This window comes from Polychytrium aggregatum (assembly GCF_025602895.1).
Source record: "Polychytrium aggregatum strain JEL109 chromosome Unknown BJ171scaffold_5, whole genome shotgun sequence".
NCBI lineage: Eukaryota > Fungi > Chytridiomycota > Chytridiomycetes > Polychytriales > Polychytrium > Polychytrium aggregatum.
In genome coordinates, this window is record NW_026516207.1 from 841,189 (window position 1) to 866,754 (window position 25,566).

Here is a 25,566-nt window from a genome sequence, read left to right on the forward strand (position 1 = left end):
CACTCTTCTCTGCCCTGATCGCTGCTTCGATCTCCCCTTTGTCCATCCTCGCCAGCTGGGTCTCATCCGCCGACTCTCCGTTGTCCTGTCCTCCGTCTCCACAGAGCGAGTGCCTTTCCTCGACCCCCTCCAAACAATCCCTGTCCCTCAGACCCTCATCACCGAGATGAAATCGCTGTTCGGTTTTCTGGTCGCCCTCTGCGCTGCCCACGCTGGCGTGCTCGGGCTGACCCTCAACTACATCACCGTGGTGCGTATGCCCCTCCACTGCTCTCCTGTCCGTCGCTGCATTGACGAGTCCGCCTGATGTTCTGGGGCCCTCTTCTTACCGTTTCTATCTCCTTCCAGAACTCCTCCTACACTTTCCCATATGCCTCGAGCGTCGACATCACCACCTCGAACCCGTCCATCAAGACCGTCTTTATGGTCATTCACGGTGAGTGCTCCCCCGAGCTGGGTTGGCTGTGCCGTTGGCCCGTGCTGTGCCTGTGCCGTTGGCCTGGTGCACTGTTCCACTGCATGGCATTCACTCGATTGCATGGCATTCACTCGATTGCATGGCATTCACTCGATTGCATGGCATTCACTCGATTGCATGGCATTCACTCGATTGCATGGCATTCACTCGATTGCATGGCATTCACTCGATTGCATGGCATTCACTCGATTGCGTGGTCCCCACCCTGATCCGTACTCCTGGCTCCAACATGCTCCCATCACCACCTGTCCACATTGATCTCATCCCAAACTTTGATTCTGTCCTACTCGCATCCTTGGTTTCTTCAGGCATCGCCGGCGATGTTCAGACCAGCTTCGGCAACATGGTCGCTTTGACCTCATACGATTCGTCCATCGCCGTCGTCGCCCCGTACTTTGCTTGTGACAAGTCCATCCCCATCCAGGCCAACACTCTCATGTGGGATTGCAACGGTTGGCAGGAGGGCGACCCCAGCGCCCAGCTCTCCTCGATCTACTCCTTCAGCATGGCCGATCGCCTGCTGCAGATTGTCCGATCCAGCTTCGCCAACCTCGGCCAGGTGTATGTCGTCGGATACTCAGCTGGCGGCCAGTTTGTCCAGCGCTATCTCGGCGGCTCCACCGTTGCGCTCTCGTCCAAGCTCAACACCAACGTGGGCTTTGTGGTTGGCGCCCCGGGCAGCTTCATGTACCTGGACACCCACCGAGTCAAGTCTGGCATCTCGTTCAAGGCCATCTCGAACGAGTGCAATCCCTCGGGCTGCTCCCTCAGCATAAGTAACTTTACCACCAACTACAACCCGAGCCCCTCCTGCCCCGGCTACGACCAGGACAAGTACGGCTTGAGCGACGTCCAGACCCAGGTGCCCTTCACCTATCTCTCGCAGTTCACTGCCGGCACAATCTCCACCCAATACCAAGGCCAGTCGGTGACCTATATGGTCGGCAGCATGGACACGGCCGTGGACTCGATCTTGGATACCACCTGCCCCGCCCAGGCCCAGGGCGAGAACCGCCTTCAGCGCTCCTTGGTTTTCAACCGCTATCTGCAGCTGTACTTCCCACAGGCCTGGTCGGCTCCACAAGTCGTCGTCGGCTGCACCCACGACGAGCTCTGTGTTTTCCGCTCGTCCCAGTTCGCCGCTGCGACCAAGCTCACCTTCCAGAACCTGCCGTCGTCGAACACAACTCCCACATCCAGATCCATGGGTGTTCCTCGAGCCAGCATTCCGGTCCTCGGAGCTACAATGCTGGCGCTCGGTACGCTGTCGATGCTGTTGATCTAGACTCGCTGCGCCTTGCTGTCGACACGATCGAGTCCTCGCAGTCGAATACGACGCTACCGCCACAGCTCTTTGCAGCCATGCCTCCCCCTTCTCCCTCCCCTTATACAGCCTCGGACCGTACGAGTTCCGAATGAGAGGTCGTGCTCGCTCCGATCTTGCCCCGCTCTACAGATCCCCCCTTACATTTTTTTGTTGTCCGTCTCTATTCTTTGTCCATGTCTCTCTCTGTCGAAAAAAAGTCGTGCAACAGATGTAGTCGATGTGCAGGGATGATCCCCTGCCAAAATCGCTTCCCTCCCCAATACACCGTATTGTTGTGAACCAAGAGCGAGAATTGATCCGCGAAGGATGGCGGTGTCTCTCGCCTGTGCATGAATGGATGCTACCTCTCATTCCGTCGTCCATTTGCCCGCGCAAGCCCGGAAAGCTCACTGACGATCGCCACTCTCTCTCGGGAACGAGGGCTCAAGGAAGTCTCGAGATGTATCAAACAAGAACTGCCGATGTCATGCCGTGGGAGCATACTCAAAACATGCCGGCGAATGAGTTTGATCGGATTTACTCTTGGCCACACTGCGGGCGTACCGCAGCCGAAGGACACTCCCGATAGGAAGGCAGGGTATCCTCCGTTGGCTGGCCGAAGAAGCGCAATGGGAGGTGGGTCTGGACTACTGGCAAACGCCCTCCCCGCGTCCTTTGGGAGGCTCTGCTCCAAAATCGCTGCTGCGGCGGCAACTTCTGGAAACCTACCTGTCGACACGCTGTCTGAACGAACGAGGGTGAGGCGAGCGATGCGAGCGATGCGACGACTGGACAGCATCGCAGCTGCAATGAGCCTGTCTTGGAGAGCGGCGAACGATGGATCAGACCGCGCCGATCTCAGATAAAAAATGCGGCGACCAGAAACCAGGGTCGATGGCTGATCACCCAAGCCACACAAGCCACGCAAGCCACACAGGCCACACCGTGGCTGTCTGGTGGCTGTCTCAGAGTCATGGCGTTTCCAAAATGAAATGTGACAGGGTTCCATTACGAGCGTCTGCTGGCTCCGATGAGCAAGCCGTGCGACTGCTTCCCGTCCTGGTTGGCAATATCTTTGTGGGGTGCATTCACTCGGCCCTCTGGACAGTTCCATGGTGTATCGATATCGAGATACTCGGCCATCTTGAATTGCCTGGCACTGTGAGCACCCCTGGGATGTGTTGAACTCGTTCACCGAGCACACCGGAGTCTCCGTGGACTGGATGCATGTCCCTTCCTTTGCTTCCAGGGGCATTCCCAAAGGCAATCACAATGTCGGTCTCCCATGGCGCCTGGTCAATGGCTCGCTGGCACATCTCGTGGACAGTGCGACCAAAATCCAGGATGTCCTGTTATTTACTGGCTCAGAAATAGTGGGCGAGTCTCAGCACCACGAGCATGATCACCACAACGGTGCCGCACAGGCCCCAGAACACAGCCAGACCATTAGGCAGGTGAATCGCTGTGAGTGAGTGAGTGGGTGAGTGAGTGAGTGAGTGAGTGAGTGAGTGAGTGAGTGAGTGAGTGAGTGAGTGAGTGAGTGAGTGAGTGAGTGAGTGAGTGAGTGAGTGAGTGAGTGGGTGGGTGAATGCGAACCAGACTTGGGAATCATGTCCGCACCTCTGCGCTGCACAGCACCTTACCATCAAAGTACTCAAAGTTCATTCCAAAGTATCCGCTCAGAAAGCTCAGAGGCAGGAATATCAGCGACACGATCGCGAGGGTTTTCATAGACTGCCATTTGCAAATGCGGTCGGTCAGCAGCTTGGAAAGGCAGGGTTGGTTGCCTCCAAAGAACGCTGTTCCTTCAGTCGAGCAATGCGTCGACTGTCACAGTGCCTCCCTCGACAGTGTCGAACCAGTTCACGCTGTCTGTGCCGATGCCCATATACTCGCCTCGTTTGTTGAGTTTGATATCATGTTGAAGATCTGCCATCGACACAGACGCAGTGTAAGCGCTCTGCAGCCGTGTCTCACATATCCACAGTTATCAATTCGTTTACGGGGGGGGGTCGATGTGCTGGGACTTGATTATGCATCGCAACAGGCTCACAGGGCGTTGGATCCGGTCTTACATAGTTAATGAGCTCCCGGGCATCTTCCTCGATCGTGTCCAGGATCGCAAATATTCTCGTCAAGTGATCCTGGACGGCCATGGCCGCAGATAGTCGCGCGAGTTGTTTAGTCGTGGCGGTCAAGCCCTCGATACTCACCCGCTTGCGAGCAAATCATTGCTCGCGGACACTGTGGGCTACCTCGACATCGCGCAGATAGATTCTTGTGAGGTTCGTCACCAAGTTGGCTCCAGTCTTGGGATGCTGACTTCCTGACACATGCCCATGCAAGGACATCGAGTCAAACTCGCGGATCAAGCCATCCACGGCATCGCGGATGGGCAGCAGCATTCGCTTGACCCGAGAGACCTCCTTGGTCATAAAGTATATGTCTGAATAGCCCACGTTTCCTGTTAGTTTAGAGGGCGAGGCATTTGAATGCCACCGTCGCCGTTCGATGACTGTGCGAGCTCTGCCGCTCGAGGATATGAAATCGAGAAAGGCAGGTACCCACAGGCCGCTTCCCCTGACCACGAGTGCGCTGTTGTCAAACAGCACCCCCCACGTTATCTCTCGACGGTTTGATGAGACCCTACCCTTGGTAACCTTTGGATTTGGCTTGACAATGATGATCTGCTCGAGGCCGGCTATATACTCCTGGAAGGCATCGAGGACGGGAAAGTAGTGGTCGACGACCGAGTCCAGTACGCTGCAGAGAGCAAACGAAACATCCTCGGACTTGCGCATTGGGATGTTGTGATGCTGTAGTCGATCAAGGATCGGGGCGGTGAAGTTGATCGGAGGTGACTCGAAGATCGAAATGAACGTGTCTAATCGAAACAGATGACGAGTCAGCGGACATGGTCGATACAGAGAGCCCCTGTTCTGGATTTACTGGTGTCCGTCTGGCGCCCGCCTGTCTTCCTCACCTTTGAACAAGAAAAAGTTGACTTGCTCAGACAAGACTTTGGGATGCCTTGCTCCAGTGGCCTCGCCATTCTGCACAAGTTGTATGGATCTCAATGCCATGTACACGAACGACTCGTAAAACTCTGTCTTGATCCTGTGAGACATGCCCATACATGTCGACATAAGCATATTTCCGGAGGAGACCGACTGCTTGCCTGCAGCGCGCATGAAATACTGCGACTGGCGAGATTTTCAATGCAGTCGCAGTCGCCTCTGCTGAATGCCACAGATACTACCTCTGCGACGAGTGCAAGACATCCTCCACAGCCAGTGGGTGGATATCTGTGTGAGAGAGGATAGATAGTTATATCGGGGGTGAGATTGGATTGGCTCCTCACTTCCTATCGATGCTCTGTGCGGCTTGTCCGGGCTCGGTACATAGCTGTTGTTGCTACCACCAGGAACCCTTACCAAACTGCTGCGTCAGCAGCTTCACTACATGGTAGTTGATTCCACTCACGATAATCCATCGAACCTTTGACCACTCCGGTCTCTGTCAAACATCCGGATCGTGCAGCTTGTGTTTTAGCCGCTGACTGCTGATGCGGCCGCCCCACAGTGTCGATACTGCAAAACAGCTGGCTCGCTACTTCAAACCACAGCACAGCATGCGCATCTCGGACGGGCAAACCTTTCGCTTCAAGAACGTCGCGAACTCGGCGCTGGTACATTCGCGGATGGAGTGCGAGTCTGTCGAGAGGAAATGTGGGCATCGCCATCACAAGTCGCACTTTGGACTTGCTTCTCACGAGGACAGAGATCTCGGGAGCAGAGCCTGGTCGCCTCAAGTGTGTCAAATATGAATCCTATATGTACTTACCAGGACGAGCGCCGTAGTCGACGATCGTGACCGACACTTCGTCCTACAGTCAGGTTTGCATCGTTGTTATCGATCATTGGTGGTGGTCAGGGGCTGCTTCCAACGACGGCTTGGAAGCCGCATTCACCACAGATGACGGACCGCTTACACTGAACCGCGACTCGAGATCAGGATTTTCTGCATTGACGTCGACTCCTGGCGGTGCGCCGATTCGGTGGGGGCGAGAGCCTGGGTGTGGTGCCGTCACAGCCGCCAATCCGACAAGCAAAACATCATCAGAAAGTCAATCCACATTCCCATCACTTGATCATCACCCCGCTCGTCTCTCGACAGTCCATGCCGCGTACCGTGCGTGTTGCGCAACCTGTTGGCGGCGATCACAGTTCTGATGCCGCTCTGGAATAGCCGGTCTGGGGGTTAAGGATAAAGATGGCGGCAGGTTGCGTCATGAGTATGCCCGTCGTGATCACCAAGGCCGCTCTGGATCAGCTCTTGGATCATGGCGGTGGTGTCCTTACGCCTTTTGTGGCTCCGGGGAGTGCCTTCCCGAGAGCCGTGATCGTAACCTGGCTGGAGAATGTGCGATCGGTGGATCAGCCAGATCATCGTTGATGCTGTGGCGCCGCCTGTGCACATCCTGCTGTTACGAAAGCACACAGGACCCAATCACCGCCGAAGCCATGCGCCTGTGTTCCAGCGATCTACCTGGCCAAGAGACGAGGAGGCAGCATCTGGTCTTGATTCTTGTCTGGCACTGGCAATATCGACTCGGTGATCTCCAAGAGTGCTCCTGGGCGATCCTGCGCTTGGGTGCTGGCTGTCGGTCGGCTCCATGACTGAGGGAAAATAGACCGATTGCAAACAGGAGGGCGCTCTTGGCTGGAATCCCTGGCGACTTTTTGTGGGCCCCTGAAGACACACACGCCCATCCATCCGCCCGCCCACACGACCGCCCAGCGATTCAGGTCATCTCCCTGGGTGTCCGTCTCGTGGGGTCACTCCGTGGGGCTGTGCCGTCCACGGCCCCATTATCTCTGCGACTGCCATTCCATCGATTGAGCATGTCCTGGCTGTTTGTTGCGGCGCGTGGCTCGCATCGTATCCATCAGCAGCATCCCTGGACACCGAGCCGACCCAAGCACCGGTGACTGGTCTGGAGTCATGTGTGGCGCAGCTATCACGTGGAGGATGTGCCGTCCCGGTTTTTGGCGCTGTGGCCTGGACAGGCCGAACCGAGGATGCCCGTTGCTCCCGAATCGCCCCGACACAAGTCTACGACATGAGCGACGACATTATCCTGCCCCTGCTGCACTTCAACGACGTGGTAGGCCAGTCGAGCGAGCCGGCGCGCTGTGTGGCCCTGGACGTCTCTCCGCGGACATTTGCTGTGGCATGATTGTCGCCCCGCATCACGCCCGCTCACCCGCAGCGACCTTCGGACATTTTGCTGACTCCTGCGACGCAGTACCATCTGGAGCCCTTCCGCACCGAGCCTGTCGGCGGGTTCGCAAGGTTCGCCAACACCGCAAAGTCCTGGATCGAGGATCAAAAAACCAAGTTCAACCGGCCCGAGTATCTCTTCACCTTTGGCGGGGTAGGTCGTGTTGCCTGTGCTCCTTGCGACAATCGCCGGCACCGCCATGATATGATGCATCCTGCCCCTCCCCCGCGCTGCTGACCGGGCTGTGCTTGCGCATCTGTGGATCAGGATGTCTTCAACCCAAGTGTCGAGTCGAGCATCACCAAGGGCAAGCACATGCTTCCGGCCCTGAACTATCTTGGCATCGATGTCTCCTGCTACGGCAACCACGGCAAGTCTGCTCTTTCCGCACCGATGAGGCCATGGGCTGCGAACAGTATTGGAACAAGAGCGCATTGCAGCAAAACAGCATGTACTGAACAGCCTCGCACTCTGCCGCCCTGATGCCTGCAGACTTTGACTTTGGCGTCGAGACCCTGATGAACCTCACCGCAGCGACCAACTACCCGTGGATCATGTCCAACGTGTGGTCGACGCAGATGAATCGCTTCCTCGCCAACGGGCGAGAGTACGTCGTCCTGGAGCGATACGGCCTCCGCATCGGCTTCATCGGCTTGGTCGAGCCCGACTGGCTCGAGACCATCACTCACTTGCCCCCGGTCGAGTATCGCGATTTTGTCACGACCGGAAGGGATCTGGCCCGCAGGCTCAAGCGACCCCTGGGCGACGACGGCGGCGAAGGCGTTGACCTCGTTTTCGCACTGACGCACATGCGCTTCCCAAACGACCAGCGCCTGTCCAACGAGGTGCCCGAGATTGATCTGATCCTGGGCGGTAAGCTTCTGTGCACTCGTTTGTGCAGGCGCTTGGTTTCCGGCACCAGGATCTCTCCCAGAGCCAGGGTGTATGCAGCATCGCTGAGAGTTGTCCACTCTGTATATTGCGCCCAGGCCACGATCACGACTTTTTCATCAACAGCGACGGTGTCGTCGAGATCGAAAAGAACGTTTACGAGGGCAAAGTGCGGGTCATCAAGACCGGATGCGATTTTCGTGAGCTGTCCCTCAATGAAGTGACTATCCAACCCAAGTCCGACGGAGCGCCTGCGCGAATTCGTTCGATCAAAGGTCGGTAGGGCATGCTGTCTGCAGCGCATCGATATTTATTTGCGACCTGAGCCAGGGCAGAAAGCCCTGGGCGACCAGACGACTAACGGAGAACTGCCTCGACAGTGACCCGCAAGGAAATCGTCGAAAGCCTTCCTGAGGATCCCGAGGCCCTGGAACTTGTCAAGCACTGCCTCGCGGGAATGGGCCAGAAGCTCCAGCAGGTCATTGGCCGCACCAGGGTCATGCTGGATGCCCGAGGATCCATCTGTCGAACGCGCGAGTCCAACATGGGGAATCTAGCCACGGATTTACTGAGGTGAGCTTGCGCCGACCAGCTGGCAGGCTGGTTGGTTGTATTTTCGCAACCAATCTGATATCTGGATCGGGCCGTGTGATCACCCGGCGATACGGCTATCGATCCGCTCTGATCGTCATGACTCATGCCGCCTATTGTGTTCCGCTAGAATCACCTATAATTCCGACATTGGCTTGGTTGTTGGAGGCACGATTCGCTCTGACACAACGTACGGCCCCGGCAACTTGACCATTCGAGATATCATCGATATCTTCCCCTTCGACGATCCGTGTGTGGTCATCAGGTAGGTGCGATGGAATCTGGTGCTGTCAATCTGGCTTCGGTACTGGACTGGTTGTTTCCACCTAGAGCCTCTTGGAGTTTCGCGGACGAACGCTCCATGCTCGAGAGACCCGCTTTTGACACACGGACGTCTTGGCCGCCAGAATCAAGGGCAGTGATTTGTACGACGCCCTCGAGAATGGTTTCTCGGCTCTCCCCAAAACCGAGGGCCGTTTCCCGCAAGTCTCTGGCCTCAAGATCCGCTTCGATTCGGTACGCGAGGGTGCGGTCGTGTGTGCTGCATGGCGAGCTCTACAGTGGTATTACTCACCTTCCCTCCCAATGTGGCTGCCTACCCACAACAGAGACTGCCTCCGTACAAGCGCATCGTAGATGTGCACATTATTCGCTCAGGTCCAGAAACGTGCCTGCTGGAGAAGCTGGAAATGGACAAGTTCTACACCGTCGCCACCCGCGAGTGAGTAACGGGCGCTCGGTCGGACGTACCGCTGCAGCACACTGGATCTTGGGTCAAACGTTATCCAACAAACTTGGCCCCTCTCTCATTCGTTTGGGTTTGATGCTCAGGTATCTCAGCCAAGGCCACGATGGCTTTGAGAGCTTAACAAAGTCCACTCTGGTTGTCGACTCGGAGAGCGGCATGCTTCTTTCAACCATCTTGAGGCGATTCTTTATCGGCATCAAGGTGGTTAATCGATTCCGGGCCATCCGCTCCGAGCAGGAGAAGATATCCAGGGACGCCTTCACCAAGTGGCGGCGTTTGGTGAAGGACAGCTTCCAGAGCAAGGACCATCTGCACCACCATAACTTTTCGCAGCACACTGCGGCTCCTGCCCCTCGGCCCCTCTCTGAGAGACCCTATCGCGTCGCAACGCCGCCGTTCGTATTCAGCGAAGATGAGTCTGAGTGGGATGTCCCTGAAATCGAGGTAGGATTGAGTTGGCCTTGGTTCGTGTGATGACTTGGTCAGGGCCTCCGACGTTTTCTCTCGGCCGTCGTCTGTTGGATCCGGTGCCGGTGCTCGATATGGGCCCTGGCTTGCAACATACATTGCTTCGGCTCTGACATGGAGCTATTTTGTCGCCAGCCTGAGGTCGAGAACCGAATCGTTGATATTGCTCATGGAAAGGAGCATTAGCTCAGCGCTCGCTCAAGATTTCGGCATCGCCTTTTGGAGCGTCAGTATAGGGCCACGTGCCAAATAACCACCGACTGTCGCTTCCTCGATTGCTGACTGTGTATCGCGAGACTGTGCTTCCCAAATCCACAACAGGCGGTGCCTGAAACGAAGGAACGCATATGCACTGTCCGGTTTCATTTCTTTGGTTCAGTCAATACTGGATGAATACATGGGCACCGCACATTCAGAACACAGAGGCTATCGGCTCCAAAGCACGATGGCTGTTTCGATTGGTCGGCGCTGCAGTACTCTTCTAACTGCTTGGAAACTGGGCTTGTGCTGGATTACAGGCGATCCAATAAAAAACGGGACATCCTTCTCGACCACGATCCGACCGACTTCTCTCGCTTGCAAAAGCATCAGACTGCATCGGTTTGTGGGTCGAGTGCATCCAGCGACGATGTCAATCACACTGCCGATGCAAGAGTGCCGCACGACAGCCCCAATCACAACTACCGCCAGGATTAGGATGCTGAACAAGCGACAGGGCCCCGAGCCACTGAGTTCTGCACTCTTTCTTCTTCTCGGTTGTTGCCTCTGGAGAAACGCAAAGATGGGATGCGGTGCCAGTCGAACCAGTCCTGCCGACTCTGAGTTTCTGGACCAGCCCACGATCGTTCTGCCTCTGGTTCACTTCAACGATGTGGTGAGTCATTGAGCTTGGCCAAGGGAGATTGGCGGCTCTGTCCGTCGACCAAATGCGTCCGGGCCGTATGCACTCGTTTGCGGATGTTATGTCTTTCACGCTCACGTATTGGCCGTAAAAGTACCATCTCGAGCCCTTCCACAACGAGCCAGTCGGTGGATTCGCGCGATTTGCCTGCACCGTCAAAACATGGCTTGAGGAGCAGCGAACTCAACACAACCGCAGGCAGCATCTCATCACATTTGGCGGGGTAGGAGCGTGGTCGATACGCATGTGCTGGATCGTAGTTGATTCTTGCCAAGATATTGTGGAAGCTGTTCTTGTTCTCACCATATCGCATCTGCGTGAAACCTCGGTATCGGATGCATCGCTGACGGATTCCTTGGTCGCCGCTCGCCCCACCGCTGCGGTCTCAGGACGTATTTAACCCGAGCGTCGAGTCGAGCGTGACCAAAGGCCGACACATGCTCCCGGCGATGAACCATCTGGGCATCAACGCAACCTGCTTTGGGAATCATGGTACTCCTGCCGCGTTTCGCACGAGTGCAGAAACCATCAAGAGCGCACGCACGAGCGCCACTTGCAGGCTTCTGGCCGTCAGTGGATCACCACAGCGATGGCATCCTATCGCTGAGAAGTGCGATCAATGACAAAGATCGAGACACCGTGCATCTGACGCATATCGATACCCTGCAGATTTCGATTTTGGCGTCGAGACCCTCATCAATCTCAAGAACTCGACCAACTTCCCGTGGATCATGTCCAATGTGACCGACCGGCAGATGCAGCAGCTCCTGGCAAACGGCCAAGAGTACGTCGTGCTGGAGCGGTATGGCCTCCGCATTGGCTTCATTGGTCTGGTTGAGCCTGACTGGCTCGAGACGATATCGGGACTGCCTCCTGTGGACTATATGGATTTTGTCGAGGTCGGCCGAGGACTCTCTCGCAAGCTCAAGAAACCCAGGGGCGAAGAGGGCGGTGAAGGCGTCGATATCATCATCGCCCTGACGCATATGCGAGTACCAAACGACATGCGTCTCGCGAGAGAGGTGCCCGAGATTGACTTGATCCTTGGAGGTAATTGCCGCAACAGCACACCAGGGCTGTGCTGTCCCATCCAGGGCCGTTGCCACGGAGCTGCTCCAAGGCCACATCGGGGAGAATTCAGAGCAATTCTGTGGCTTGGCGTGCCGTATTTACACCGCATTTCTCTCCAAGGACACGATCATGATTTCTTCGCCGGTGGAGACAACGTCAGCCAACCTGAAAAGTTTGTTCACGAGGGCAATGTGCGCGTAATCAAGTCCAGCTGCGACTTTCGAGATGTAACCCTCAACGAGTTGACTATCCAGCGACGAACGCCAGAGAAGCCTGCGTACATCTCCCACGTCAAGGGTAATATGGGCTACGCTTGCTTGATTCGCGAGAGGAATGTCGCTCGCTGGCCGGCTGCGTTTGACTTTGGCTGATCGGCGCCAGACAACTGGCGACGGAGCGCTGGCCCGCCAGCACCGGATCATGGGCTCACCCGAACCAACATCCCTGGCAGTTCTCCATAAGCAAGTCACCAAGGATCTGCCGGAAGACCCAAAAGCCCTCGAGATCGTCAAGCAAAGCCTGTCAGGTCTTGGCCAGAAGCTCGATCGGGTGGTCGGGCGGACCAAGACAGTGCTGGATGCCCGCGGATCGGTTTGCCGGACGAGAGAGTCAAACATCGGCAACTTTGTGTCGGATCTGATCAGGTAGGGCAAGGTTCTGTCAGCTGTCCTCTAATCCGCTGACACTGAGGCTCGTGATCGCCGCAGGTTTACCTACGACACCGATATCGCCATGATTGTTGGCGGAACCATCCGCTCCGACTCAACATACGGCCCGGGCGACATCACCATCCGCAACATCATCGACATCTTTCCATTTGACGATCCGTGTGTTGTTCTGGGGTAAGCCACGCATATCGTGTTGGGTGCGCTTTTGCGTGGACCATCGACTGTGTTGGGTTCTGTAATGGAGACATCTCAATCTCGCTCGTCACCACTGCTTGTCAATAGGATGAAAGGCAGCGATGTCTTGGAGGCCTTGGAGAACGGCGTCTCCGCAGTGCCAAAGACGGAAGGTCGCTTCCCGCAGATTTCCGGGCTCAAGATTGAGTATGACTCAGTGAGTTCCGGTTGTCTCTTTTGGATTTGTGGAGACAGGCGACGGCGACTTGCACAGCCTTGACCGTCCACTACCACCTCCGATGCTCATGCATGCCATTCGTCCAGTCAAAGCCGCCACACCATCGCATCACCAACGTCGATGTTGTCAAGGCCGGCCCCGAGTCGTCCTATCTTGAGAAACTCGATCTTGAGAAAGAGTATACATTCGCAACTCGTTCGTACGTCCCGAGTGCCACACATTACAGCGTCTGCTCCCGAGGCAATATCAGTCAGAAAGGAACACCCGCATGCCGCTCACATGCTTCTTCTGATTGCACGGGAATCGCAGATACCTGGCCGATGGACGCGACGGCTTTGACTGCCTGCGAAAGGCTCGGGTGATTGTCGACAAGGAGCAAGGGCTTCTGATCTCAACGATCATTCGTCGCTTCTTCATTGGCATTCGAGTCGTCAACCGATTCCGGGTATTTTGCGGCGAAAACAAGGTCCTCGCCCGAGATGCCTTTACCAAATGGCGACGGCTGGTGAAGGACAGCTTGAAGAGTAAAGACGGAATCCACCACCACTTGTCGACCCACAGCCTGCACAATCTGCACAAGAAAAAGTCGACCGCCGCAAAAGAAGCCGAGGGGGTCCTGAGCGAGGATGAGGACGACGAACTTCCGGAGATTGAGGTTGGCGATTGTTGCTCTGGTTCCGGTCACGGACCGACAGTAGCATCGTCATTTCACTAATAATTGCATTCAACCCGCATTTCCTGTTTATATTTGCGGACAGCCGATGGTTGAAAATCGCATTGTGGACTTGGCCGCGCCTCAGGCTGCATAGGCAGACTCGCGTGAGCAATCCATGCTGCACCAAAAGCCTGGAGCGGGATCCCAAAGCCATGTCGGCAGATATCGTGTGCGATGTCGACTCTCTGGACCACGTTCGGCCCAAGGAGGCACGGCGAGGCTGTTGCCGACATGTTCGATTGACAACTGAAAGCACCCTATGTTGATGTGATGCGCGATCTGCAACGTTCGCACATGAAACAAGCACCCTGTTTCGAGGACACTGATTGCCTTGTCTGGATCCTGAATACACACACCTTCCCAGTCGCACTTTTCAAGAATGCACCGAGGAAAGCGGGCGCATGTCGCCTAACAAGTCGGCCGTACACAAGTACCAACCGACAATCCGACATGGGCGCCCATGCCGCGATCATGCGTGCCCACGCCGTGTTCGGGCTCTGGCCATATTGATAATGCGTTGACACCATAAGATCAACGGTGAAGTTCTCATTGCCACACACGATTGCTGCTCTTTCCTCGGCCAGGACGGCTTGTTTATTACATACATGGCGGAGCACAAGATGGCTCCGGTAATCATTTGCTTTCACATATGTACACACCGTCCCAGTCCTCCTCAGGGGGATTCTCGATAAACCGCCGGCACCGATCCATCAGCGTCTTTGACGGCCCATCGTCAGCAATGTCGATGGCCTTCTGGAACTTTGTGATGGCCTTGGCAAACTGTCGCGAGCGGTAGAGCTCCAGCCCCTGCTTATAGAGGAGCAATCCGTCCATGAGGTCGTCCGAAAGAAGATCGCCCTTCTTCCCAAGTAGCTCATGTATAACCACTCTTTGAGACTTTCCCGTGACGATCACCCAATCGACCTCTCTTGTGATGAAATTGTCGTTGGTTTCGGCCTTGGTAAACTCGGTGATCAATATGGTGACGTGGTAGAGCTTGGTGAGGCCCTCTGTCCGCGAAGCCAAGTTTACTGCGTCACCGATGCAGCTGAACTCCATGCGCTTTGTCGAGCCAATGTTTCCAGAGAGGACCTTTCCCGAATCGGAAGCCAATAGCCGGAGTAAGCGAGCGATTCGTCGTGCGTGGCTGCGATGCATCTGTTGTCACAGTCGCGCCAAAGCGTCCACCGGAAGGCACTTACCACCCCAGTGTTGACGCCAAGTCCGATGCTGATCGAGCGAAGGCCTTGCATTTCCCTTGTTTGATTGAGGATCTTGAGACTGTCTTGCATCCGCAAGGCAGCGTTGCATGCGTGTATCGAGTCGTCAGGGCTCACAAAGGGCACACCAAAGACGGCCATGGTAGCGTCGCCTGAGGCACAAGCCATGGAGGAGCAAGTCATAAACAAAAGGAAACATCGTCAACGGAGAGGCAACGGAGAGGCAACGGACTTCAAGCATCAGATATGCGTGAGAGCAATGAGGACCTACCAATATACTTGTCCAGTATTCCTATTGTGAATGGCATCGCGCGGTTAGCACACACAAAGTCGAGATACAAAGGCATCTGCGAAGATACGTACCTTGCTCGGCCAGGATGGCATTGACCTGGTCGCTGAAATGGTGATTCAAAAGTTCGACAACTTCGTGGGGCTCCATCGACTCGGACATTTTGGTGAACGAGCGGATGTCGCTGAACACAATGGCCACCTTCTTCCTCGTGCCCCCGAGCTGGCTCCCATCTTCCTCCATCACCTGCTTTGCCAGCGCTGGCGACATGTATCTGAAAGCGTTCACACCGCTTTAGCATGGTCTCACGTGAACCGACTCAGGAGCCAAGGACAACCCAGATGATGCCAAGTATTGTTGATCAAACATGCGTTGCACATTATGGATCGTCTCCTACCTTCCAAGCGTCATTATCGCGCGCTTCTCTGAGGATATGTCTTCAAGAATGAGGACAACGCCGCGCTTCTCGCCGATAATGGGCATGATCTGATAGTTGATGTATGTCGTGCTCTTGGGCCCTTTGAGCTCATACTCCGAGACATAGACCTGCAGACGTGTTGAGTTGACCTCAAGGATGTCCTTCAGGAGCGCAGAGTTTTCCTCGGTCATCCACGCGGTGACTGGGTTTTCCATCATCGTGGCTTCATTCAGTCCAAGGGCGTTCATGAACCAGTTTCGGTTCATGGTGCGCTGAGCAAGGACAAAGGCAAGATACCAAGTCGCTCAGTGGCCCGCAGACTCCGCTTTTTTTTTTTTTTTTTGCAAACCTGAAGGGCAAGTACTCTAGTTTCTGCACCGAGCCGCTAGTGGTAATGTGTCAGCAGCTGTCCCCGATACCAACCATGTGCATTGCGTCATTCAGGGTAATGACGCAGTTTGTGATACTGCTCAGGATGCCCTGCAGATAGCTCCGCATATCCTCGGTCTTCTTGAACAGATACGACTTTTCGATGGCAACCGCGGCTGAATAAAGTCAGAGGCAGCAAGACAGAATGTTGGTCGGCAGGTCGCCAGCAGCCGAGAAATCCACCTCTGGATATTGTATGGTGATATATGCAGCAGACTCTGTTCTCGATCGATACGGAGCAATCCACAATCGTCTGTACCTTGTGCCGAAAACGAGCTTAGAATCTTCTCGTCGTCGAGTCCAAACGGACCACCTCGCCGATTGATCATCTGCGTCACCCCGATGCATTCACCGCTGATGTTCTTGATCGGCATACACAAGATGTTCTTGGTTACATATCCGGTCTGCCGATCCACTTCGGGGTTGAACCTACGGATATGAAAGCAGCGCATCGGATAGTGAGCGCCAACGCAGAGACAGCAACAACAGCCAAGCCAAGTCCCCGCAAACCGCCGCTCGTACCACAAACCGGGATGCCTACCTTGAGTCCTTGTAGGCATCAGGGATGTTTACCGACTCTGTGACGGCACAGAACTATGCATCAATATGCAAACCATGAAAGCACACACAAGCCATGACCTAGCGCAGCTTGGGTCCTCCTACCTCCAGATGTAAACACGTATCCAGCAATTCCCGATCCCATTGGAATACGGATCTCCTGAACTGTGTCCGTGTCCTTGCCCTGAATATGAGCGCATAGCTGCTTCTCCTGTGAGTCAAAGAGAAAGAGCGTACACCGATCGGCTACAAGCAGCTCCTTTGCCGCCTCCATGATCATCTTTATGAGCCGATCCAGCTCGAGGGTTGAACCAAGCGACCGAGTTGTGTCCAAAAGCACACCGACTCGCTTTTGGGCCTTCTTCATGGCATCGTAGATCTGGCAGTTGTTGAGGATGATGGCTGCCTGCTTGGCAAGCTCCTGCGACAGAAAGACATCCTCCTGATCAAAGTTGAGCGGATTGCCGTCCTCGCGGACCTTGTTGACCGCTTGCAGGACACCCTTGACGACGTCGTCCTTGGTCCTGATCGGGATGCTCAGTAGCGAATGTGGTACGACGAGCCCATCCTTGGTATCGACGCTGCGTGAAAACTCTGGGTGGCCGAGCACGTCGCGCAGGTTGGTCAGCTCGTTCTTCTGGGCAACGTAGCCCGCGATGCCCTCGCTGAGGAGGAAGCGTGTTTCTTTGAGGCCCGATCTGTCGTTGTCGTTGGCAGTGCTTGACTCTCGCAGAACCAGCTCGCCCGTTTCCGGATCTACCAGAAACACCATCACCAATTCGGCCTGTAGGATGAAATATGCGTCGTCCAGAATCTCCGACAGTGCATAATCCAAGTCCAGGTCAAGCGACACTGTGGTGCTGATGTAGAGAACTCGGTCGATCTTTTCATACAAGTTCAGCAGATGCTGGATGACCTCTGCGCGGCCGGGCATGTCCATTTTCTCGAGCTGCCCTTGAAACGACGGCTCGTAGTATTTTGTCAGCAGTCCGTTAATGAGGCTATCACGCCCGTTAGCACCGCTTGAAGTCGCGACGTGCACATCGGCCTCCGCGTCGCTGTCATTGTTCAGCGACTGCAGGGACAGCGAGAGATTGGTCACCGGGCCGTGGATACCGAAGGAGCTGCTGCGACGAATCTTCCCAGGTGCCTTACACACGCCGCTCTGACGTATGTTCTTTCGCCGCACTTCTGCGAGCGCTGCAATCATCGAGCAAGGGGATTAGGGCACAACTTGGACAGAGCAGAGACTGAACAACATCGTATCGAGTGCACCAGATCATGGCGTGCGCTTGCCAGGGCTGTGCAGTGCTCGAGTACCTTTTCCGGCTGTGCGGTTGGCGTTGAGCAGCAAATGGACTCCGTCGTTCTTGATGAGCGTGGTTCCCGCCAGGGCTGTGGGTGTGCAGTCAAGCAAAGCGAGTGAATGTCGAGCAAGGGCGCATTTTCTACCTCGGCCACGAAGCTCGCGTGTATGACACTGCAACAGATGTACGTACGGTTTGATCGAACGATAGGCTCGAGAAGAAACGTCGCACTGATCTGAAGCGTCGGGCTCTCTGGGAATTGCTTCATGAGCATGATGATGATATTGACAGCTCCCTTCTCGTAGAGCATGTTGACGCATGCCTCGTACGTCGCTGCGAGAACAAGTGATTGTACAGCCACCAGTCAGTCAAATGGCAGAGTTCATCTGACATCAGTACAGAGTCCACGACAGCGAAATCCGTGATTGCCCTGATCAAGCAACGCCACGGCCGATACATCAATTGTGCCGGTATCCATCAAGCCAGACATTCAAAGTTCCGGTGCTCGTTCGAAGCGTACCGCTTTCATCCATGAAGGCCAGCAGCGAACTGAGTGTTGCAACTGCCTTTTCGCAGTTTGTGATCGGGTCCGCCAGGATGTTGAGATGGTTGTCGATGATGATCGAGTCCGAGACCACAAAGAGACTCTGCCTCTCCTTGATCAATGGCCCGGCTGTTACCGAGCTCTCGTCGTCCTCCGAATCTTCTCTGTTGCCCGAGTTTGCCGAGGCTCCCTTGCGATGAGAACCCTCGGCGTCCCGAATCATAGCCGTGATGGTCGGGGTCTTCATCTGTGACTTGGAGTTGTTGATCTGGTACTTTGAGTAAAAGCCCGAGTTGTGGGCTCCGACAGGGTAGGTTTGGATAAGCGGGGTTGGAGACGGCAACGAAGGCACCTTGGGCAGCATGCGTGAGAAATCCAGAACCTGGACCTCGCTCTGGGTAGCGATTGGTACTCCCATGGGTGGACTCGATCCCTCTCCTTTCTTTGGGGTGATAGCCCGAGAGATGAGCAGGTGGGCGGACTGCGGCGACTCGATTTCGTTCGAGTGATGGTTGGGCAGGATCTGGGGCTCCCTCGGCGGGAAGGGGAGCTTGCTGTAAGCGGCCCGGGGGCTGCTGGGCCGGTTGAAGTACGACATGGACCAGGCGTTGGAGCTCTCGTTGATGGTCCTGACCGAGACGGCGCCTGCCCTATCCGGTGACCTGGGAGACTGTGCACTCTTTGGAAATCGTCTCCGGTAGGTGCGGTTCTCCCGCTCCCTGTTCGCCAGGCTGGCCTTCATCTTGTTGATGGCTCCGCTGGTGCTTGGGGCGACAGAGCCGACATGCACGTATTGACTTGCTGATGGGCTATCAGGCGAGGGTGGGTCGCCTCCGCAGACACCGCCGTGGATAACAAGACTCGGATTCCGGTAAGCAGACCTTGGGATTGACGGCGCAGTTTGAGCCCGCTGTATGCCCAGGGGCGACCTCTCGAGATGCGCCATCATGCTTTCGATGCCCCCGACGTTCCGGGGAATCTTGCGATCTGCACCGTTGCCAGAGTTTTGAGCGGCATCGGTGTTGTTCTGGGAACCGGCTGTCGGCAAGTCGTTTGTGGGCTCCTCCATCTCGAAACCAAGGTGTATGTCGACACAGCAGATGTGAAAGTAAGAGTATGCTGCGGCTATCTGAAGCCCGCAGAGTTGTAAGCGAGCCCGACGACGCAGTCAGGACACAACACCTTCGAGAGGCTGTGGAGAGGTTTATCGATGGCCGTTGTCCCCTTGTGTACCAGTGATCATATATATGAACTGAGCAGGTGGGAAGGGCCCCCAGTGATGGGTGAGCAGCACACCTCAAGCACACCTGTGCACGATATGCGCTGATTGGGGAAGAGCCATTGTCTCGGCCGAGCCATCTTTGATCGCACGGCCTTTGTGAGAACTTGGCGGCACGTTGGTTCTCTCGTCTGTCTGAACAATCAACTTGGACTCATCGAGTATGTTCGGTTGTATTGTCGTCTTGATTCTTCCCTGTCTGGTGGTTGGCTCTTCGGCAATACTGAACTTTGTGTGTGGGGGAGAGGGGAGGATTTGCAACAATGAATCTCTATCAATCGCTGCATCGCTGGCAAGAATGATTTGGTCAAGAATACCGGCTATATCCACCAAGCAGGAGCTGACTCAGTCTGCCAGAGGCAGTTCTGCTGTTCGGGTCAAGGATATGAAGTTCGTCCACAAAATAGGTCCAGAATCAGAGATCTATTGAGAAGAAAATGCCAGCTCCAGCTCCAAGAGAAGTTCTCCGACGTAGTTGTTGTTGTTGCTGCTGTTGTTGTCTGGGACGCCAGAGAGCAGGAAACCACTGGCGCCTGCACTGGTGCCGGCTCTCACGCTCAGTTCCAGTTGGCGATGGTACTGGATAACGGTCTGGAACATCTCGTCAAGGTCGTGCGAGGGAACTACCAGTGGGCCACGGGCACAGGTGGGCACGTAGGCAAGTGGGGTCGGCAGCAGAGATTGCTGGGGAAGAAGCGGACCCTCGGTGGAAATATGGACGCTCCTGGTTTGCACATGCGATGCGATGCCAACCCGACCGTCGCTCCATGAGGCTGTCTCGATCACTTCCTGCATACGCCCCGAGGCGGGGTGGATGACGACCTCATGGATTAGGGGGCTCGGTACGCAGTGGGAAGTGACTTGTTCGGAGCCCGGATGGTGCATATGAAGTTGTCGATGGCGGTGGTGCTGAAGCTGGTGTGCCGAGAACTGGACCCATGCAGGACGGCCGGAGTACTCTGAGTCTGCCGAGATGGTTTCGTCGGGTTGAACGGCCACGGATCCACACCGACCGCTGGATCCTAGTATCTGCTGGTCCGGCTGCGAACTAGGGTAGTCTGCATCTGGTCCAGGCACTCGGTTTATGGTCAGCGGCGCCATGAGAGGCAGAGCTTGGCCTGAAAGTGCATCCTCGACGATGAACGGGGTCGATCCGGAGACAAGATGGACTGAAGGATCAGTGACATCGAGTGTGGGCGATGGGTACAGCGTTGGGGTGCCCGTATCCATCGCCTGAGGAGTTACCGAGAGCTTGGGTGTGGAGGGCAGACTAAAGGCACCTTTAAAGTTTGCAAAGGCTACTGTCGGGGTCAAATATGCGGCAGACGCTTCCGGGCTGGGGCTGAAGCTGCTCAGCAGGTCTTCAGGGGTCTCTCTGAGCGGGTTTGGAGTAGCGTTTTGGGCCTGAGTCGGGCTTGACACTGCTTGTCCCGAAGGCGGGGAAATCGGGGTGTAAATGACCGGCGTGGGCTGATGATACTCTGTCACCAGGGTCGGATGGGTGTGGAGATAGGGGCTGATTTTGAGGGCTGGGTAGCCGGAGAGGCTATCGCTGATGTTGGAGGATGAGTGAGCCAAGGCCTTGGGCTTGTATCCTGACGAAAGCTCTGTGGAATGCCGAAGAGCATGGCGATATTTGTGTCAGCGACGCAAAGGCAAGGGCAGCTCAATGCCTGCCAAACCAGAGCCAGTATAGCCGAGAAACCGGGTCCGATGCATCGTCATTCGATCAGGCTATCACCCACGAGCTCCGGGTTGACATAGCGACAAGCTAAACCGCTGGCAAGGCGAGACCTGAGGATGCTGATGGGGCCGTTGCGGCGAGTGGTGGCGGAATGTGGTGCTGATAGAGCCCGGCAGGGGACCGGCTGCCTCGAGCAAGGATGTGGATGGGTCCTGATAGCAGTCCAGAGCCAGCGGGCGACGGAGCCGGCGGACTCACACCATGATCTGCGGTATCTCGGAACCACTGGCTCAGCGGCTCGTATTTCCTGGCACACATTTGCATCCACGACCGAAGAGTAGCCGGCGTCGGCGATTGTAGTTGCGGCATATTCTCTAGCCATCGATGCAGACGGTCGGCGAGATGATCGAGATTCTGGATTTGCTGGAGTCCGTCAAAGTTGGAATGGGACCAAGTTTCGAATACCTATGAATTATGCAGATAGGTTTATCAGAGAGCATGTACGAACCAGCACGAGCGCAATACTCATGCCGTGGGCGGAGTGGACTGCAACGTGCGGGATGCAGTCAAAACACTCTACCTCAAAGACCGCCCGCTGTGTGGCCTGCAGGGGATGGGTGTCCAGTGAGCCAGAGCGAGTCGAGCGCATCGCGGAAGTGCCGAGCACCCAGCAGGACGTCGACAGAGCGTGGCGGTGGTATTGGATACGTGAACAGAGACAAATGCACCAGAATCGTCTGGCGGTAACCGTGTGAAAGGCGCTGGAATCAGCTGTCTTGCACCCGCGTTGATGCTGCAGGTCCGCGGACAGACAAATCGCTGAGTAATGCCTCGTGTGAACGAATCCGTAAGCGTGTCGAGAGAGCCGATTCTCCGTGGCGAGCGACCAAGGCAAGCAAACGAGGCCGTGCCGACTGAGAGCGCGAGACCAGATGCAGATGGCGACGGAGAAGCACTTGACAGTCTCGTGTGATGCTGCACTTGATGGTCCTCGTGAGGTGGTCGTGCTTGGAGACCTTGGTGGCGTCTCGATCAGGAAGAAGAGCTCCTCTGCTTCCCGCCGCTCCCACAGGGACCGCGGGAACGCACTGCCAGAAACGGCGCCCTCGTTGCCGCCATGCTAGCTCACCAGCATGATCCCAGTGCCTGCATGATCCCACCGGCTGCTCGCTTATCCACTTACTCGCTTGTCTCCTCCCCGTGCCGACCGCATCCGCCGCATCCGCCATATGCGTCCGTCATTTGCATCTGTCGCTCCTTGCGCATGTCTCTCCTTGTCGCCGCTCATGCGCCGGTCATCCCACCTGACTGCTGCGCAGCGCAGGCGTCGGGCTTTGTCACCACGACCCACATGCCAACCCGCCCCAGACCATCCCCGGCGCCCAACCCGCCCCATGCAAGCGCCTCTCTCTCCCATCTGCCCATCTGCCCATCTGCCCATCTGCCCATCGGTCTGCTCTATTCTCCTGCTCTCCATCGCCATGTCCAACGCAAGCCACAAGCTGTGCATGATCCCAGGTGAGCCCATCCTCCCAGCCTTGTATTCCCCTTGGCGACTGATCCGCGACTCTCCGCTGAGTCTCTGCCTGGTCAACTAACATGCCATCGACACCGTCTCTCGCTATCGCCGACAGGACCCGTGGAGTGCGATGGCGATGTGAGCGCTTGATCGTCCCATCTGCTGTCTGTGAGCATGTACCGCCCTGCTTCTCGGTCCTTCCTCTCAACTGACGCTTCTCGTCGCCGCTGTCCAGGTCCTCGCCTCGATGGCCACCCAGGCCACTTCACATGTGGCTCCAAACTTTATCGAGTGCTTTGGCGAAACAATTGAACTTCTGCGCCAGGCCTTCTTTGCCCCCGTAAGCACACCTCGAAGCAGTCACGACCCTTGCGCCTTCTGCCTGTCCCCAGCTCTCCGATCTTGGTATTGCCACTGACGCCCATACAAACTCTGTCTGGTACCCAGACTGGCCAGCCGTTCGTTGTTGCTGGCTCGGGCACCTTGACTTGGGACATGACTGCTGCCAATCTGGTCGAACCCGGAGACCACGTCCTCGTCATCGTCAGCGGCATCTTTGGCGACTGGTTCGGCGAGTGGTAAGTAGTCCGATTCTCTGGGCGGGGTAAAGCCCTGTCGACCTCCGCAACCGCCCGCTACGCTTACTTGTATCCGCAGAGCACTGACGCTCTCATCGCTATCCAGCATCGAAGTGTATGGCGGAAAGGTCACCTTTTTGAAAGCCCCGTTCGGATCCAGAGTCTCCGACGACGAACTCCGCGCGGCCCTCGATCGAGCCCCGGTTCCGTACAAGCTTGTGACTCTCACCCACGTTGACACCAGCACAGGCGTCCTTACCGATGTCGAGGCCTTTGCCAAGATCATCCGAGAAAAGAGTCCCTCGACCCTCATTGCCGTCGACGGCGTCTGCTCCGTCGGTGCCGAAGTGCTGAAGCAAGAGGAGTGGGGTATGTCTTGAAACCGTAAAACGTGCTACCGGCGACTCGGTGCGCATTGGATTTCTGATCTTGGCTGGGTTTATCGCCCTTATCTCTCAGGCATCGACGTAGTTCTCACGGCGAGCCAGAAGGCTCTCGGCGTGCCACCGGGTCTCGGCGTATTGGTCGCGAGTCGTCGGGCGATCGTAAGTCACCCGAGCCGATGATGGGCAAGAAATGCTGGCGTTCATCGGCTCTGCGTGTTGCTGGTTCTGCACTACCAATGCGCAAGAGCCATCCTTCGTGTACCGGCCGAGTCTGACTCATCGTCCTTTTGTTTATTGGGTGCTGCCTCTGCTTTCCATGTCTCTGCTAGGACGTGGCCCTTCACCGCAAAGCACCGCCTTCGACCTACTTTGCCTCCTTCAAAAAGTGGCTGCCGATCATGCAGAAATATGAGGCCCGACAACCCAGCTACTTTGCGACCCCTCCCGTCCAGCTCATCATGTCGCTCCATATCAGCCTCAAGCAACTTCTCAATGCTCCGGGCGGTATGCTGGCGCGCTTTGAGAAGCATGCCGAAGCCTCCAACCGCATCAAGGATCTTGTTGAGAGCTGGGGCCTCAAGCTCGTCGCCCACAACCGCCAGATCGCTGCCAACACCTTGACTGCCGTGTATCTTCCCGAGGGCGTCACTGTGCCTGCACTGCTCTCCAAGATGGGCTCACACAATGTCGTTATCGCTGGCGGCTTGCACCCTGAGCATGCCCAGAAGTACTTCCGCATCGGCCACATGAACATCAGCGTTGTCGACGATGGCAAGCTGGGCCATCTGAAGTCGACCTTGGAAGCCCTCAAGCAGTCGTTCAAGGTAAGGATGATCCCTTTCGCTGGTGCGGTTGGAGATGGCCGAGTGCCACCTCTGTGATGTTGATGGAGCTGCTTGAGGCCGCGGCTCACGACGCACAGGTCATGGCCGAATCGTGAGGGGACGATCCCTCAGAATTGAGTCCACTGGCTGATGTCTTCCATATACACCATGACCAGGAATGCGGCTATACTCTGCCTCAGTGAACAGAGCGCTCTGGGATCTCAAGAGCATGAACTATAGCTGCTCTGGATACTTGAATACACATATCCGCAGCCCGCTTTGATCGGACATGGGCCTCGATTTTTTGTATTGCTGCTTGTGCTCTGCCTTGTCCTCCAGTGTGTCCAAAACGCCATCGATCAGTGTCCATGCATGGTGGATGCCGTTGGCGCATCACAATCCACAATCCTGATCGATAGCAAGCGCGCACACATTGAAACGGGACACCTCACGCGGATGGTTACGTGTGGTGATTTGAGTGATGTTAGTCAATCTGGCGGAATGACGTCGATCGACGATCGCGCTGTTGCGATGGACTCGGCCGATGGTCTTGGAGGTTTGGACTGACTCCATGATATGATCCGACAGCGGCGATGATTTAACTTGCATGATATGATCCGACTGCGGCGATGATTTAACTCGCATGATATGATCCGACAGCGACGTGCTTGCATCTCTGCCTTTCCAACACTGTACACTTTACACATGAGCAACGGGACACTGCCCATTCCATGAACATGTAGTATGTGATGAGCTTGCGTCAAGCAGAGCCATAGGAAATAGAACAGATCACTTTGGCAGCCTCCGAGTGAAGACCACCGGTCGCTCTCCGGTCTCCACAATTGACATGCACACTGGACTCGGAGTGCCAGTGGCGAATGGTGCTCTTGGACACACTGGCGAATGGTCATGGTCAGCGCGCGATGTATTGGGTAACAAACCATTTGATCAAAAACCAATAACCAAAGTGTCCCGTTTCTTCCAGGAACGCCTGTGAC

At 55.9% G+C, this 25,566-nt stretch overlaps 7 protein-coding genes across 7 annotated transcripts; 4 read left to right on the forward strand and 3 right to left on the reverse strand.

Moving 5' to 3' along the window:
* The first annotated feature begins 15 nt into the window (after nucleotides 1–15).
* BJ171DRAFT_565432 (uncharacterized protein) lies at nucleotides 16–2,085 on the forward strand. The gene is made up of 3 exons (XM_053113344.1): nucleotides 16–250; nucleotides 349–436; nucleotides 787–2,085. Exons 1-3 carry the CDS (start codon nucleotides 167–169, stop codon nucleotides 1,761–1,763), a joined length of 1,149 nt encoding a protein of 382 aa, XP_052970382.1. The 5' UTR covers nucleotides 16–166; the 3' UTR covers nucleotides 1,764–2,085.
* Nucleotides 2,086–3,122: 1,037 nt separating this feature from the next.
* On the reverse strand, nucleotides 3,123–6,233 carry BJ171DRAFT_596088 (uncharacterized protein; the record flags this gene model as incomplete). The annotated part of the gene is made up of 14 exons (XM_053114650.1): nucleotides 3,123–3,246; nucleotides 3,428–3,518; nucleotides 3,681–3,713; nucleotides 3,860–3,928; nucleotides 4,040–4,230; nucleotides 4,435–4,668; nucleotides 4,768–4,901; nucleotides 5,044–5,089; nucleotides 5,219–5,300; nucleotides 5,439–5,497; nucleotides 5,628–5,670; nucleotides 5,776–5,822; nucleotides 5,975–6,037; nucleotides 6,146–6,233. The coding sequence occupies 14 exons, from the start codon at nucleotides 6,231–6,233 to the stop codon at nucleotides 3,149–3,151; spliced, it is 1,278 nt and encodes a 425-aa protein (XP_052970383.1). The 3' UTR covers nucleotides 3,123–3,148.
* Nucleotides 6,234–6,875: 642 nt separating this feature from the next.
* Nucleotides 6,876–10,321, forward strand: BJ171DRAFT_455570 (2,3-cyclic-nucleotide 2-phosphodiesterase). The gene is made up of 11 exons (XM_053108283.1): nucleotides 6,876–6,951; nucleotides 7,093–7,221; nucleotides 7,336–7,438; nucleotides 7,561–7,941; nucleotides 8,058–8,234; nucleotides 8,340–8,532; nucleotides 8,681–8,815; nucleotides 8,958–9,066; nucleotides 9,159–9,271; nucleotides 9,382–9,742; nucleotides 9,902–10,321. The coding sequence occupies exons 1-11, from the start codon at nucleotides 6,907–6,909 to the stop codon at nucleotides 9,950–9,952; spliced, it is 1,797 nt and encodes a 598-aa protein (XP_052970384.1). The 5' UTR covers nucleotides 6,876–6,906; the 3' UTR covers nucleotides 9,953–10,321.
* A 226-nt stretch (nucleotides 10,322–10,547) lies between these two features.
* On the forward strand, nucleotides 10,548–13,852 carry BJ171DRAFT_634199 (Metallo-dependent phosphatase-like protein; the record flags this gene model as incomplete). Its single annotated transcript, XM_053115671.1, has 11 exons — nucleotides 10,548–10,640; nucleotides 10,762–10,890; nucleotides 11,057–11,159; nucleotides 11,337–11,717; nucleotides 11,859–12,035; nucleotides 12,190–12,382; nucleotides 12,446–12,580; nucleotides 12,689–12,797; nucleotides 12,905–13,017; nucleotides 13,128–13,473; nucleotides 13,577–13,852. The coding sequence occupies 11 exons, from the start codon at nucleotides 10,548–10,550 to the stop codon at nucleotides 13,625–13,627; spliced, it is 1,830 nt and encodes a 609-aa protein (XP_052970385.1). The 3' UTR covers nucleotides 13,628–13,852.
* A 256-nt stretch (nucleotides 13,853–14,108) lies between these two features.
* On the reverse strand, nucleotides 14,109–17,163 carry BJ171DRAFT_490922 (nucleotide cyclase). The gene is made up of 9 exons (XM_053109679.1): nucleotides 16,553–17,163; nucleotides 16,431–16,467; nucleotides 16,149–16,318; nucleotides 15,884–16,005; nucleotides 15,440–15,732; nucleotides 15,117–15,316; nucleotides 15,025–15,045; nucleotides 14,736–14,905; nucleotides 14,109–14,625 (listed from the first exon to the last, which is right to left on the reverse strand). The coding sequence occupies exons 1-9, from the start codon at nucleotides 16,812–16,814 to the stop codon at nucleotides 14,167–14,169; spliced, it is 1,734 nt and encodes a 577-aa protein (XP_052970386.1). The 5' UTR covers nucleotides 16,815–17,163; the 3' UTR covers nucleotides 14,109–14,166.
* Nucleotides 17,164–20,000: 2,837 nt separating this feature from the next.
* Nucleotides 20,001–21,910, reverse strand: BJ171DRAFT_634205 (uncharacterized protein; the record flags this gene model as incomplete). Its single annotated transcript, XM_053115672.1, has 4 exons — nucleotides 20,001–21,184; nucleotides 21,323–21,473; nucleotides 21,520–21,726; nucleotides 21,770–21,910. 4 exons carry the CDS (start codon nucleotides 21,908–21,910, stop codon nucleotides 20,001–20,003), a joined length of 1,683 nt encoding a protein of 560 aa, XP_052970387.1.
* Nucleotides 21,911–22,679: 769 nt separating this feature from the next.
* BJ171DRAFT_490924 (pyridoxal phosphate-dependent transferase) lies at nucleotides 22,680–24,868 on the forward strand. Its single transcript, XM_053109680.1, has 8 exons — nucleotides 22,680–22,779; nucleotides 22,896–22,918; nucleotides 23,016–23,120; nucleotides 23,228–23,358; nucleotides 23,465–23,727; nucleotides 23,818–23,903; nucleotides 24,074–24,568; nucleotides 24,745–24,868. The coding sequence occupies exons 1-8, from the start codon at nucleotides 22,743–22,745 to the stop codon at nucleotides 24,769–24,771; spliced, it is 1,167 nt and encodes a 388-aa protein (XP_052970388.1). The 5' UTR covers nucleotides 22,680–22,742; the 3' UTR covers nucleotides 24,772–24,868.
* The last annotated feature ends 698 nt before the right edge of the window (nucleotides 24,869–25,566 follow it).